Raw genomic sequence first — 11,423 nt, forward strand, 5'->3', positions numbered from 1 at the left:
GCTTAATATTACACAGTTTGATTCCCGGTGAAAAAACATATCTTTCCTGTCATAAAGAGTTAGGTTGGTTTCAGCCTCATGTTTCTGATTTTAGTTTGTATATTTAATCTAATTTCTTATTACTGATTTGTGCTGAGCTATATCTATTGATTTTAATCTTGTCAGCCCAGACGATAAAGCAAAGCTTCGAACCTTCGGTTAGAAATAAAATTAAATCCTTTATCACCTCCTATTCGGCCTCCTATTTCCACTAATCATGAGATTTTTTTAGAAGTCAATACTTTCCCGATTATAGACAAACACACACACACACACACACACACACACACACACACACATATATATATATATAATATATATATATATATATTATATGTGTGTGTGTGTGTGTGTGTGTGTATAATTCTTATATAATAGTATATATATATTTATATTTTATATGATATATATACTATATATATATATAGATATAGTATAATATACATATGTGTGTGTGTGTATGCATGGATGAGTAAAAGGGCTTATAAAATTCAAAATTAATTCATAGCCAAGCAGAAATCGAATAGAAACGACATCTTTTAAAAATCAGTCCACTCACATTATTATTCCACGAAATATGAGCAACTATCGCAAAATGAGACGCCATAAAAATGAGAGGTTCATAATTCCATTTTTTACTAACTGCATGACTTATTACATGTATGATATGAAAATATATTATATTACAATATTGATTTTTCTCTACATAATTAAAATTTACTCTAAGCATATGTACATTACATACTACTAGACATTGCCAACCTTTTATCCAAACAAACAAAAAACTACTGCATGCATCAAAACTACTTATTTTTCACATGTGGGTACAAAAATAGATTTAATATCGTCTGATTCATCTAATTCAACTTTATCTGTATATAAAAAATAACTCTGTATGTTACTACTTAACACTTTCAAAACAAGAACTAATTCCTTATAAACATATAAGTCTACGGCATTGTGAGTTTCGAACATTATATACTACGCATGCCAACGCTAGTTTCTACGCCACACAAACTTATCACAAATGACGGCGAGGCAGCCTTCTCTATGCAAAACTGAGCTAATCTAAAACTGCCTTTTATCTCTCCTCGGTGTAGCGATCGATAAGCCTCGATATCTGATCCTTCAAAGGTGTCAGGGTGTCGACGGGTGGTGGTAAGGGACGTCTCCTGTAGTTCGTGCCAGAGTGACTTCCCTGTGACACCTCTTCAACCACGCGGTCACAACCTTCCGGTCCCAGATTCTTAGACACCTGAGGTGAGTAAAGGAGACAGAAACATTCAGTCCAAATGGCTTACAAGAAAAGAGGGTCTCCAATGTTAAATTTATTTGACCAAAACAGAATTGGATATTTACTCGATTTTCATCCAACTCACCAGATGGAGCGCATGTGGGAAGTCCTTTCGTTCCCTCTCAACTGACAAATGCTGATTGAAGTTCCTCCGGGGTACCAGATAATGAGGGCAACTTGGAAGCTGACATGCATTGCGCAGTAAGCCCAGTCTGTCGTTGTACCTGCAGGAAGATACAATTGACGTATAAATGTGATTATCTCTGACATGCTGATGCTTTTTTATCCTTCCTATGAATTTCTGTCTGCAAGGAGATCACTTTGAATCCTGCAAGAATACTGAATCGAAAAGTAACAGATGAGTAACTTTTGCGAAAGGCAGGGAACTACCTGTGGTATCATTCGGACCTAAAAGATATGTTCTTCCTTTCTTTTGATTGGCTTTATTAGATACGAAATAAGCTAAATAACGTACTAATTCTGAAATTACTTAGTAAAACATTTGTATTTACAACATCCTAACACCTAATTTTCTGCCATCCGAGTTGGAACTCTTGAGGGAAATAGTCATTCAGGTTGAAAACAGTTTCGAGTCCAGGCAATTCTGAAAGACAAATCAAACTTTACTTTGCTCAAAATAAAGTTCACTTACCTGTAAATTTGCTTGAATGTCTCTAGAGAGACATCGATGCCCTTTTCGGTGGCTTTCTTCACCACTTCAATAGGTGTCATGGGCATCACTACATTCTGATGAGCAATGAAATATTCGTGCTTCCATGTCTCCTCAATGTATGAATAAACCTATGGATGATGTAATGCAAGGACATCAGGTACATTCCCATATATAAGTCTTAAGTTGTATAGATACACAGTCAAATGAATGAAAATACATGCATCATTTCCCATTTTAAACATAAACATCATTCAGCTATATGATGAATTGGTTGTCTTATACCTGAAGAAGGAAGTCAAGTGAAATACACAACACATCTAAATTAATTCACAATCTGGAAGCAGTATTTTCTAATCAGTAAACCTCAACAATTATAAAAAATGGCGTAAAAGAAAATACTTGACTTGTGAAAAAGAAGTGAATGAGGCACTGTACACGAGGAAAGGAAAGACGAAGGCCGAATCTCTTGATGAAAGTTCCATAGAAGCCAAAGCTCTTTCAGATGGTACTATGGAAGCTAAACTTTTTATATGAGTTCTATGGAAGACAAAGCTCTTGATGAAGCTACTATGGGAGCTCCAAGCACTTAACAAGGGTTCTTCAGAAGCCCAATGTCGTATTTATGGCCCTAAAAAACCAAAGCTTAAGATGAGGGTTTTACGTTAGGCCAAGCTCTTGATGATATCTATATGAAAAATAAATATCATGAATACTGCCTTATGAAGTCCAATCTCTTGACAAGAGCCCTAAGAAAGCCAAAGGTCTAGATTAGGGTATTATGGAAACAGAAGCTCTTGATGAGGGTAGTATGGAAGTTCAAGCTCTTAATGAGGGTTCAAAGAAAGACAAAGCTCCTGTCAAGGTTCTACACAAGCTTAGTATCGTGACAAAAGTCTTTGGAAATCCAAGCTTGTGATGAGGGCCTAATGGAACCCCAAGTTCGTGAAAAAGGCCCATTGAATCCCAAGTTCTTGATTATATCTTTACGGAAACCAAAGCTCATGGAGACAGACCTTTGAAGTCAAAACTCTTGATGAGAGCCCTAATGAAAACAATGCTCTTTATGATGACCTTTTGGAAGCCCAAGCTCTTGATGAAGGCACAATAGAAGCTTAGCTCTTGACAAGGGTTCAATAGAAGTCCAAGTTCTTAATGAGAGTAATATGGAAGCCAAAGCTCTTGATAAGGACTATTGGAGCTCAAGTTTTCGACAAGGGTTCTTGAAAGCTTCCATCAGCTTTGTCAGTAGCTTGGGCTTCCATAGGACCTTTGTCAAGAGTTGAGGTTTCTGTAGGGTCCTCATCAAGAGTTCAAGAGTTGTTCTTCCTCAAAGTCTTTTTCATGAACTTGAACTTCCAAGCTTGGGTTTCCATAGGGCACTTGTCCCAATATTGGGCTTCCAAACTCCTCTTGTCAAGAGCTTGGTCTTCCTTAGAACCCTCATAAAAAACTTGAGCTTCCAGAGTAACCTCATCAAGAGGTTTGGCTTCCACTGCATTTTCATCAAGAGCTTGAGTGTCCATAGGGTAGTTGACAAAGCGCTTTGGCTTCCTTAGTGCCAAGCTTTCTATGGATTCCCAAAATCATGACACGAGCCCTATTGAAATCTAAGCTTGTGATAAGGGCCTTGTGGAAGTCCAACCTCATGACAAGGACCTTATGGAAGCCCAAGCTTGGGATGAAGGCTGTATGGATGCCGATCAAGCTCTTGATGGTTCTATGGAACCACAAATTGTTGATGACAGCCCTAAAACCCCAGCTCATGACAAGGGCACTAAGGAAACCAAAGCTCTTGACAAGTACCCTAAGGGAAGCTCAAGCTCTTGATAAGAATGCAGTGGAAGCCAAATATCTTGATAAGGTTACTATGGAAGCTCAAGTTCCTCATGAGGGTTTTAAGAAAGATCTTGACAAGAGGTCTATGGAGCCCAAGTTCAAGTTCATGAAAAAGGCTGAGAGAACACAACCCTTGAACTCTTGATGAGGTCCCCACAGAAACCCTAGCTCTTGACAAAGGTTCTATGGAAGCCCAAGTTACTGTATTAAATTTAATACAGTATTATCAATATTATTATTTGAAAATTAGTAAATCATTTTTGCATCATAAAAATGTCATGAAAATAATGTCAAAATACACTTATTAGTGAATCTTTATCAACGGATAAATGTGTTAATACCAATTGGTTAAAGAGAGGCTTTCCCTCAGAGAGAGAGAGAGAGGAGAGAGAGAGAGAGAGAGAGAGAAGAGAGAGAGAGATTTTTCAGTATATCCTTTGACCCCAAGATGGCAGCAATTATTTGAGACCCGCTAAGATCACAGCACTCCCCTACCCTTGTTGTCAGGGTTTTTGACATATGTGACAGCTACACCCTCACTCCTCTCTCCCAGTCTTCAAGCTGAAAGCTTGGGGTTTCCTTCATTCTTACATAATTTTTTAATTCATAAACTAAAATCTTACTAATTCACTATAGTATTTTCTTTAATGAATTGGTATTATTGCTGTTAATATTAATATTATTTGAAAGTTAGTAAATCGTTTATTTATCTTACAAAAACATACATTTCAGTAAGAGAGAGAGAATTGTTATTCTTATTATTCAATATCATTTAATCTTATTAAACTTGATACAGTATTAATCAATATTAATATTTGAAAATTAGTAAATCATTTTTGTATCAAGAGAATGTAATTAGTCAATATTTATCAACGGAAAAATACCCGGGAGTGAGCGAGTCCTTATGCAAATAATTTTTAGATATGTTCCACAAAAATCCGCGAATAGGTGAATCCGCAAAATGCGAGTGCAAATACGGGGGCTGACTGTATACATACATACATACACACGCGTGCGTGCATACACACACACAACACACACACACACACATATATATATATATATATATATATATATATATATATATGTGTGTGTGTGTGTGTGTGTATTTCTTATTCTTTCCAAACGTTATCCCTAAATTAAGGGGAGAGAGGGGTACATTGTAAAAATATTAATCCTCTTAGCTAACCTTCTGCAGTAGTTCTGATCTTAGCCAAAGAGATGTCTCAGCCATCACTCTTTGATGAACAATGGCCATGGCATCTTCTTTGGTCATGGCTGCTTTCAACACCCGGTCCCTCGAATTGCGATTCAGCAGAGCTTCACACACGTAAACTGTTACCTGTTTGAAATTATATTTATTACTTTGAGAATATTCCAAGTATTAAGAGACCTAAAACATCCTTTCAAATTAGTATGAATATTCTTAGTTACATAAAATGGAATGGAGTCAAGAAAGTCAAAAGGAAAGTTTCTTCCTTGGAAAATTACATACTACACTAGACGGCAGCCAGGTAACTGAGTTTCCTTTTTCTAGAAGAGTAACGTATTGAGAACGTTCATCATCTGTAAGTAATGATCAACTTTCAAACACTGACTGTTTCCACCAAAACGATGTTCCTACTTATGAGGAACCTACTTAAGAGGAAATGAAATAACAGACAACCTTCCACGAACTCGTACCATTTCTGGGGACGCTGCTTTCTTGATACTGGCTCTCCCAAGGCCCATTTCTTCGGCCCAACACTTGAAATCACTCGCCCTTACATCACCGCAGCCTCCAAAGTTCCTCAACTCCTTAATCTGGTGACCAGAAATAATAAATAACAATGAAAGTCGCTACAACCAAATTTTTATTCTCCCATAAGGAAAACTAACGGCACAAAAACATAGAGAGAGATGAAACATGGATAGGCGAGACAATGGGTGTTCTAATGCATACAAATAAATGTCAGAGATTTCTACAATATCACTTCAATATAGAGAACATGCAGCGTCAGTGAACCAAGTCTCGAAACTGGAGGGGGATGGGGGTGTGGTGGTGGTGTGTGTGTGTGTGGGGGGGGGGGGGGGGGCGGGTGCATCGCTAGCATACCTTTGCCATGTCGATGTTTAGTAAGTTTTCGAATGGCATTGGACCAGATATGTTGCCCTTTTCCTTCACCCACTTCTTGATGGCTAAACGTAGGTCATCCAAAGTGAAGAAGGCTTCCAAGAGAGAGTGGCAAATCCCACGAAGGTTACAAAGCAGAGCCTACAATAAATGTAGAGCAATATTATGTCTTTTTAAACTGTTTGGAACTGTGAATAAAATTAAAACTACCTATTTTTTCTTACATATAATTATACGAGTCACCTGAACTTCTGTGGTATTACATATATATGTGAATTCACTCTCAAGCACACAAAGAAACAATATGTAGGAAAATATGTAAAACTGGTAGATAGCAAAGAAATTCTATTCAGAATCAAAATCATGATTTTTTACCTGAAGGGTATTCTCTATCCATGCTTCTTTCTTCTTGGGACTGCTCACATCTCGGGCAAAGAACTCGGTGAAAGGAGAAGTCTTTGCATAATCCGCGCAGTGTGGAACACAACGACCGATGAATTCCGCCATAAGCATCTCCAACAGGGACTCCTTTTCTCGTTCTTTGAGCCTATTCTTCATGATATACAGAAAGAACATTGGCTTTACGAGAGACTCGGACTTGACAGTGTGACCCTCGAACTCCTGTGTGCTTTCCGTCATGAGGGCCTGATCGGGGTCTATTAAAAGTGCAGCGATGTAAGTTTTTATGGATGGACGAGTTATGTAAAGTTTGGCTGTTGCAATGATACTTTCTAGCCTGTTGCAGATGAATTGTGGTCTCCCATCAATGGGGAAATTTCTTACCGTTGAAACCCAAGCTGCAGCCAAGGAAGCAATGTGAGCGTCGTAGTCGACAACATGAGGGTTCTTCAGTATACAAAAGGTAGAAAGCATTGCGTACAAATTTGAACAGACAACAGGCTTCAATATCTTTGTTGCAGTTGTGGGCACTAATGGAATGATTATGTTGAACTTTGTTTTGGGATCATTCTTATCAGCTAAAACAAATTTTTCCTCTGCATCTAAGCAGCCTGGGTCTTCCTCGGCACAAGCTTCCAGGGCTTTCTGGCTTAAAACAGCATAAGGAGAAGATAGCAAGTGTCTGATCGTGATCGTCCACGGGTTGATCTGGGAAGCATCACGGATGGGGGCGTATGCTGGAATGCCAGTCATTGCAAATGTCTTTAGGAAATTAAACTTGTTCTGCTCCAACACCATTGGGAAGTCAGGGTCTTGCAGATCTGCGAGAGTGGAAGTATGAGTCAACTGGCAGCATTCATCAGACGATGGGGATGGCAGGGAAAGTATGTTTGCCCTGATATCATCATATATTGTTTTGAAAGCCTCGACATCTGCTTCAAATTCATTACTGCCATGACCCTTTAATCGGAGGTTCTTTCTGTCATATTTCCTATTGGTAACAGTAGTTTTTAACACTGCTTCAGCCAACTGAATTTCGTCTTTGTACTGATTATCCAAATCAATGACTTGTTTACTCTGGTTCATAAGTGCTGCATATTCACTGGCACAAGTTTTGGCAAGCTTCGAATGGATCCTACTCTTGATACCATTTCCTTTTATATTAGCTTTCAGCTTTTCCAAAGAACACTTGAACAGAGATTCCATCAGACTGAAAGTGCCGTAGGGAACACTAGAACCTTTTCGATGCAACTGCAGCATCACCGAATTCCACTGTCTGAATACCTCATCAATTAGAAGTCCAATCTCAACTTCCTGAGGCGACATTGTCAAAGACTCGAAATCCGCATCATTAACTGTGACAGTAATCACTGGCAATTGTTCTGGAGCCACAGGAAAATACAACCATTCTCCGAGATGGATTCGACTTGTTTTATCTCCACCAGGGAGAATATATCCTTCAACATTTAGATGAATAATGGCAAAAGTTGCGATCAATTCGGCACCAATAGCAGACATCACTTCCTCTATCTCAACATCCTCTTTAGCCCAGAACAAAGTAGGGACATTAGCACACCCATTATGCAGGTGAGAACGAATATCAATACTATAATTCACTGGAAACTCACACCCTATTCCAAGGACAAACACACGCACTGTCTTCCCTGCAGGTGGCGCCATCTGAATGATTTCAGATTCAGGCCGTCCAACTTTCTCATGAAAGTTATGCTGGCCATCAGTGACGAGAAAAACATTAACGTGAGACTCCTTGCAACTGGATATTTCTAACCTGATTGTTTCAAATGCCGCTGTGAGGTTGGTAGAGTAGCCTGTGAAGTCTTTTTCCAAAAGCACTTTGTCATTTCTCAGGAACCTGACAATGGTGTCAAATATGTAAATTTTTGAACGACCTGAAAATTCAAAATACGCTCATTAAGAAAGGCAAAAGTAGACAAAATCCATATAAGAGAAAGTGCAAACACTGCACGTTTATCTATGATTGTATCAGTTAGCATATCTTACACAACTTCTGAAAAATAAGAGCCTTTTTAAACAGAAATCGTACCTGTTAACCTTCCAGCAATATATCGCTGCCACCCGCTAACAACCTTCTTCCATCTCTCTTTCATGGAACCTGACGCATCAGCCATGAGGATGTTGAAGACTTGGTCACTGGGCACTCCCTGGTGTCTCTTTGCGAGATATTTGGGTGCTTTCAACAGAGAGTGACGACCTCCCTCTCCGCCACCCTCAACGGAGTAGAGTTGAAAGTTTTCTTCTTCTTCCATCTATCTGCTCCTGAAATTAATAATCACACAGTGCTGCTATGACGGTAACTGAAAAAATATGAAAGCCTAACCAAACAATATGCTGTGGATTAATGCATATTTTATTATGCATATGCTTTTCATCTGCCATCCATAAATATTGCCTATTGTGAACGTATCCGCATGTGATGCGCTGTCTACCGCACTCTGCAGTCTGCACATGCGCATGATTACTCTTCCTGCTTCTCTTGGCACGAACTGCACGCCCTGCAAAGCCTCTGTAAATATTTATCTTTTTGCTACATGGAATAAGGAAAACTCCCACCCGGGATATCATTTCTCCCATCCTGCAATCTTCCGTCTTCTAATGCAAGGCATCACCACCTATCACCATATGCCAAAGGCACCTTACTTGGAACTCTATAAATATCTGTTAAGTTTTTTCTTTCTTCCTCCTTAGACTTAGTGCCTCAAAAAACGCCAGTTACAATATTCAGACCAAGTGATTGAATCTTTCTAACTTCAAGAAATAAATTTCTTTAAAGTTTAAGAGAAGATAATGTTCAGATGAGGTGATTCTGGATCAAACTGACTCATACTAAAATTCAATCAAACTAAATCACGTGACTCATATCAAACCATGAATATGAAAAGATACTTTTCAATAACTCAAGAGTCAAAACTTTCGATAATTATTAATGACTCGTCCCAGTCGTCCATTTTCAGATCAGAAACTGAAACAGTATTAATTTGCAGATTAGTACTGCCACTAACATTTTCAATTGTAAACAAACATTCCATGACCATTCAAAATTGAAAAGCAAAGTTCAAAAAAAGTTAAGACGAAAAATCGAAGCAATAAAAGACGTGCCTCTGAAAAAAAAAAGAAAAAAGTTTCATACGTTTCTCTGAAGAGGGCCATACGTCAATGACTGAAAGATCTGTTGGCTTTGGAATACATTTATTATCATTAGGTTTTGTTTGTTCCTGAAGAGTTAGTCATGAGGATTAGAGGAAATAATAAAGTTGTTGGAAATGTAACCATAAAGTTATAAATATCACTTGTGCTTGTATGTATGTATGTATGTATGTATGTATGTATGTATGTATATATGAGTGTGTGTGCGTGCGTGCGTGTGCACATATAAAACGACTTAACGGCAGGGCTATGGAGCACTTAAAAATGCATGCCCTCTATATATAAATTTCCATAATGTATTTCCTTAAAGAGTGAAAAGTAGTAAATATACAGTATTATAAAATCCTTCCTTACATAGACGTGGGGGCAATATAAACCGCACGAAAACACTACAGAAATTGAAGGATTATTCGGGAGTCAAGTCTAGCCAAACAGGAACTGAGCACTGCGTAAACAATCCTAGATTGATAAATATAATCTACACAAACACTTACGGGATATGTAACGACGCTTCCTTCGCAAGAGACTTTCAGAGGGCAGATGAAGTAATGGTAACACTGGCAACAGTCACAAACAACTATACTTATATGAAGTCCATATTGCGTCATGTTGAGTCACGCTGCCTGCATTGTTGTGGATACGTATTTTTTCCCCGATCTAAAGCCAAAACGTATACGACATAATTTCATGTGGTTAAAAATTAAAGTTAGCCTTATCAGTGAAAGGCGAATTTATATTCTATTCTATTGCTTATCACTGTTCATGATTGAAGACTTGATTACGAAAACAATATCAGTCAAGTTCGATATACTGGTATCTCAATATAAACGTTTTATCCGCGTGCCTTCACCTGTGTAGGTCCTAACGACTAGTCACTAGACTGTAAATGGAACTCCGTTTGCGCTAATCAATAAGATGTTGTTATTCGATTTATGAAGTTGCTTATTTGCTATTGGCTATCATCGGGACAATTTTACAGAGAAGATTTAAAGCCTATAGAGTGGAATAACAGCCAGACAGCTCCCGATGAAATTCTTAAAAAACCGGCAAAAATCAATACGCTAGAGCAAACGTTTTTCTTTTCTTATGCAACTCGGCCAGTTGTTTTGTCAGCAATGATTTTGATACTGGAATTCCTTGACATATGCATCATACACTGGGGCATTTCAGTTTGTTTGAAAGAAGCATTTTCACACTGTGTGATCATTCTTAGCCCAAAATACTCTCATTTTATTTATGTGAAACGGTTCTTCAAATCTGGCCAAGAGTCTGGAGCTTTTATATATATATATATATATATATATATATATATATATATATATATATATATATATATATATATAGAAAGCATGTTTGCGGGGGTTGTCGCTATTAATTGTTTCCCGCTATTTCTTATTCCAAAATAAACATCAAGAATTTACTTTTTTCACGGATGCTTTCAACTTCATAAACCGACTGGGTGAAGACTGCATTTCTTATCTTTAAACTCTCGTATATTTCCCTCCCCATGATTGCAAATGAAATCAAAGGTAGTTTAGTTGTGCATAACTTCAGTGAGGGTTACCGTACAATACCGCTAATAAGGGAAGCTCTATATATATATATATATATATATATATATATTATATATATATATATAAATTATATATATATATAATAACGAGATGGTCAATTATCTCGTTATTCTAAAAGGTAGCGATGGACCAAGAGCGGCCAAAGGCAACTGGTAACTCTCTCTCTCTCTCTCTCTCTCTCTCTCTCTCTCTCTCTCTCTCTCCATACCTCCCCTCATTATCTAGGTCATCAAATCAGAGTCGGAACTTACAAAAATATGCATTGATTCAAAAGCAATGTATTAACTGAATAACTCAGATTCTTAACAG

The 11,423-nt window shown here is 37.8% G+C and overlaps 1 protein-coding gene across 1 annotated transcript; it reads right to left on the minus strand.

Annotated features, from left to right (window-relative positions):
* Positions 1 to 658: 658 nt before the first annotated feature.
* Positions 659 to 10,177, minus strand: LOC135197866 (uncharacterized). Its single transcript, XM_064225057.1, has 9 exons — positions 10,035 to 10,177; positions 8,420 to 8,652; positions 6,331 to 8,264; positions 5,938 to 6,096; positions 5,526 to 5,645; positions 5,032 to 5,184; positions 1,986 to 2,134; positions 1,419 to 1,557; positions 659 to 1,294 (listed from the first exon to the last, which is right to left on the minus strand). The coding sequence occupies exons 2-9, from the start codon at positions 8,640 to 8,642 to the stop codon at positions 1,121 to 1,123; spliced, it is 3,051 nt and encodes a 1,016-aa protein (XP_064081127.1). The 5' UTR covers positions 8,643 to 8,652; positions 10,035 to 10,177; the 3' UTR covers positions 659 to 1,120.
* Positions 10,178 to 11,423: the final 1,246 nt, after the last annotated feature.

The sequence above is a fragment of the Macrobrachium nipponense genome, chromosome 21, assembly GCF_015104395.2.
Source record: "Macrobrachium nipponense isolate FS-2020 chromosome 21, ASM1510439v2, whole genome shotgun sequence".
Taxonomy (NCBI): Eukaryota; Metazoa; Arthropoda; class Malacostraca; order Decapoda; family Palaemonidae; genus Macrobrachium; species Macrobrachium nipponense.